Source organism: Schistocerca piceifrons, chromosome 2 (genome assembly GCF_021461385.2).
Source record: "Schistocerca piceifrons isolate TAMUIC-IGC-003096 chromosome 2, iqSchPice1.1, whole genome shotgun sequence".
Lineage (NCBI taxonomy): Eukaryota > Metazoa > Arthropoda > Insecta > Orthoptera > Acrididae > Schistocerca > Schistocerca piceifrons.
Window position 1 is genome coordinate 306974843 of NC_060139.1, and position 3835 is coordinate 306978677.

Consider the following 3835-nt stretch of genomic DNA (forward strand, 5'->3'; position numbering starts at 1 on the left):
TGCGTTTTTCTGAAGCTGAAAAAGAACACCTTGAAACCACTTCTCGTATGTATCGGCGCCCATCTCATCATAGTGGTTTCCACTGTTCTTGGACTCAAAAATCCACAAACAGCCGTCGACGAAATCTGCCTCATTCCCAGTGTGTGTGATAGTCAGGCATTTTCCTTTATATGGTGGCCCTTTGTTTCCGTTGGATAATCCGAATATAAACGCATGCTTCGAGGATTTATGGCGTTATCTATGCAGCCATTACTTCAGATATACCCTGCGTTCATCCATTTCTCCTCCAAGTAGAAAATGGTCTTCCTCCATCTCTCAACAATTTAATGGTTCATAGATAACACTACCTCCATAAAATATCATCCCTGCCTGTTATTATGTTACTGTATTCATGCTGAATATATTTAAAATTTATTTCTTTTAGTAATTTATAAAATGTATTTCTACGAAAATTGCCCAAATCTGGATCTTCGTTCATGGCAGCAAGCACATTGACAATTGTTAGCAGTTCCTTACGAAAAAGATTCGTGTACTTTCTTTCGTACTGTCTTACTATGTAAGTCACCAACACTTTCTGAAAGCTTTTGTCGTGATTTCTTTCTTCTGCGAACCGTGTGTGGCCTTGTACTCACCTATCGCACAATACACTGAAGAACGAATTGTTTTCAAAACATCAGTCATTGACTGCTAGGTATACAAAAACTCCGTCTTACACACACGAAGAACCATGTGTTTTTCTGCAAAATTTAATGATTTCTTCTTTAATCGCTTCCTGGGTGGCCTCAAAACTGACATATTGACCTCGCTCCCCGAATTCGTGTAGGATTACATAACAAGTTTACTCGTACATCTTACGAATGGGAAAAAAGAATAGTTATTCGGTGGGCAGAGCAACAGTGACTGCTGACTGTGATTATAAACACTGATACTTAACGTTAATAATCAAAAACCGGTCTTGCAAAGGTGATGAACTTTATAATCAGATTCTAAGAACACTGTTATAAAACAAGACACACTGATGACTTATATCTGGATAGAAAGCGATCATATGGAGCGAGTAGCCCCCGCCTTATACACCCCTTGGCGGCAGCGCTATGGTTATGCGTCTTCAGGTGTTTACATGCCGGGAGTGTCTCCCGACAGTACGCACTTGGCTGTTTTGACGTTTACTGACCGGAAGTTGGTTTCACGTGACGAGGCATCCTGTTCGAAGACGCCATTCATGTTGATGTTTGCCTTGTGCTCCATTTAACTGCTTTCGTTGTTTGTTGCTGCTTCTTGTTATTTCGTTGCTGCTGTTACGTTTTGTTATTGTTTCTTGTTATTGTTTAGTTTGTTTTAGCAAACATGAGTGATTCCCAAGAAACGCTCTATAAGTGTGAGGAATGCAGTTCAGAGTTTAAAATGCGAAAGAACCTCTACGTCCATATGAGGAAAGTTCATGAACTTGATATCCATGTGTCTAAAAAAGGAAAAGGCAGTGAATTGTGTCCCCAGTGCGGAATTGCATTTATGAGATGCAGTTCATTAAAACGTCATCAAATAACTGTGCATGGCATGAAGTCGGTGGAAAACAGTCGGAAATGCCGCATTATTTGCCCACAGTGCTCTCTCTCGTTTCTCACCTATGACACACTGAGAACACATATTCAAGAGAACCATGACGTTAGTTTTGAGTGCCAGGAGATAGAATTTGGTTGTCTTGCAGGTTTGTTTTTATATTTATTGTGTTAATCACGTTTTAGTAAATTTTGTTGATCCCAAGTATATGACTTAAAAATACTGTCTTAACATTTTTTCAGACTTTGAAGAGTGGAAAATTTCTTACGAAAAAGTAAACCATGTTCGTTATGTAATGAATTGTTCGGAGCAGGAGCGACTAGAAAAACGTGTTCGATATTACCACTGCCATCGCTCTTTCAATTTCAATTCTAAAGGAACAGGTGCCAGGTGTGTCAAAAGTATGGGCACGAATAAAATAGGCAGTACTTGTCCATCCAACATGCAAGTGACAATAACAGAGGACAAATGCTGCTTAAAATTTTTTCCAAAACATATGGGACACACCCAAGATGTTGGAAGAACATTTCTGCATGGGAACGAGAGGGCAGAGTTGGCAGGTAAAATGGATTATGTTACACTTATGTACATGAAACATGAAATTATCATATTTATTTGTGTGAACAGACGTAGGGTCTATCAATGTGCTTCATTTTTATTTCCTTTTTTTTCTTTTTTCAGGACGGCTGTCACAGGGTGTACCTGTTGGACGAGCCTTACAAGATGTCCGAAGTGCACCAATCGCTGCAAGTGTGGAGAGAATCTATCTCCTTGAGAAAAAAGATTTGCATAATATAAAAAGGGATTTTGATATTGGTTATGCAACGAAGAAGCATGAAAATGATGCAGTGAGTGTGAAATTGTGGGTTGAAGAAATGAAGAGACAAAGTGACAACCCAGTACTGTATTTCAAGCAGCAAAAACAAGTGGATCCTAATTTTCAAGATGAAGACTTCATTCTTATTATAATGACAGACTTTCAGGCCGAACAACTTCTAAAGTATGGAGAAGATAAAATATGTGTGGATGGCACTCATGGCATGACTGCATACGATTTTCAACTTTTTACTATTGTCGTTGTTGATAGATATGGTGCTGGAATGCCAGTTGCATTTTGTTTTTCAAATAGGGGAGACATGTGCTTACTGTCTTTTTATTTCAAATGTGTGAGAGAAAGGGTGGGCACTGTAAAGACCAATGTGTTTATGTCTGACGATGCACCAGCATTTTATAATGCATGGTCAGCAGTAATGGGACCTGTGCCAAACCAGTTGCTATGTTCTTGGCATATACAACGGAACTGGTCTCAGAATTTAAGGAGAATTTCTGGGGGTAGTGAGAAAAAAATCAGCAGTGTTTTGTTCACTAAAGCGACTTCAGACTGAACTGGATATAGATGTTTTTAGTTGTAGTCTGGAGAAAGTGGTGGAAGACTTATTGAATGATCCGGATACTGCAGAATTTGGCAGGTACTTTCTTAAGATGTACTGCCAGCGAGTGGAAAAGTGGGCGTATTGTTTTAGGCACCGATTGGGCATTAATACAAACAATTACTTGGAGTCCCTACATAAAGTTATTAAATACAGTTATCTAGAAGGGAAAAAGTGCAGAAGGCTGGATAAATCATTAAATGCTTTGTTATGTTTAGTGAGAGACAAAGTATATGAGGGCTTAGTGAAGCTCTCAAAACGTAAGCAGTGCTCTAGGGCGTCAAGAGTGAAAGCAAGGCACAACGATAGCTCAGCTATAACAAATGGGATGATTTTATGCAGGGGTGAAGGGTTGTGGGAAGTGCTTTCTTCCACTGGTTGTGAAGTGTATGTTGTAAAAAATTCAGAACTGATATGCGAAAGAAAATGTTCACTTAAGTGCAACACCTGCAACGTATGTGTACATTCATATAAATGCAGCTGTTTAGACAACATTTTAAATTTTAACATATGTAAGCATATACATGCATGTGCCAAATCATTGTCTGGTGCTGTCCAGGAGAGTGAACAGTGTTCCTTGCCCTCTAGTGCAGACAATGAATATGTGTCAGCATTGCTTTCTGGCAATTCAGAAAAATCTGCTGACACATTTGAACAGGATGTGATGTCTCACTGTGAAACTATAGTTGCACTCAGCAAAGGAACACAGTGTGGACAGGAGACTAAGGCCAAAGTATTGAAGGATCTGAAGAAGATCATTGGTAATCTTAATAAAGATTTTTCTTTCTCAGAAGAAAACACAGTAAATGTGAATGCCAAGATTGAATCTCAGGCTAGATTTTTTT

The 3835-nt window shown here is 39.0% G+C and overlaps 1 protein-coding gene across 1 annotated transcript; it reads left to right on the top strand.

Annotated features, from left to right (window-relative positions):
- The first annotated feature begins 1164 nt into the window (after positions 1–1164).
- Positions 1165–2945, top strand: LOC124777406. The gene is made up of 3 exons (XM_047252801.1): positions 1165–1708; positions 1803–2120; positions 2242–2945. Exons 1-3 carry the CDS (start codon positions 1348–1350, stop codon positions 2943–2945), a joined length of 1383 nt encoding a protein of 460 aa, XP_047108757.1. The 5' UTR covers positions 1165–1347.
- Positions 2946–3835: the final 890 nt, after the last annotated feature.

Excerpts from the sequence above, each read along its gene's own strand:
- LOC124777406 (XM_047252801.1), top strand. The coding sequence starts at position 1,348 with ATGAGTGATTCCCAAGAAACGCTCTATAAGTGTGAGGAATGCAGTTCA. Across the intron at positions 1,709-1,802 it reads AGAATTTGGTTGTCTTGCAG|ACTTTGAAGAGTGGAAAATT; the intron begins GTTTGTTTTTAT and ends ACATTTTTTCAG. Across the intron at positions 2,121-2,241 it reads CGAGAGGGCAGAGTTGGCAG|GACGGCTGTCACAGGGTGTA; the intron begins GTAAAATGGATT and ends TTCTTTTTTCAG.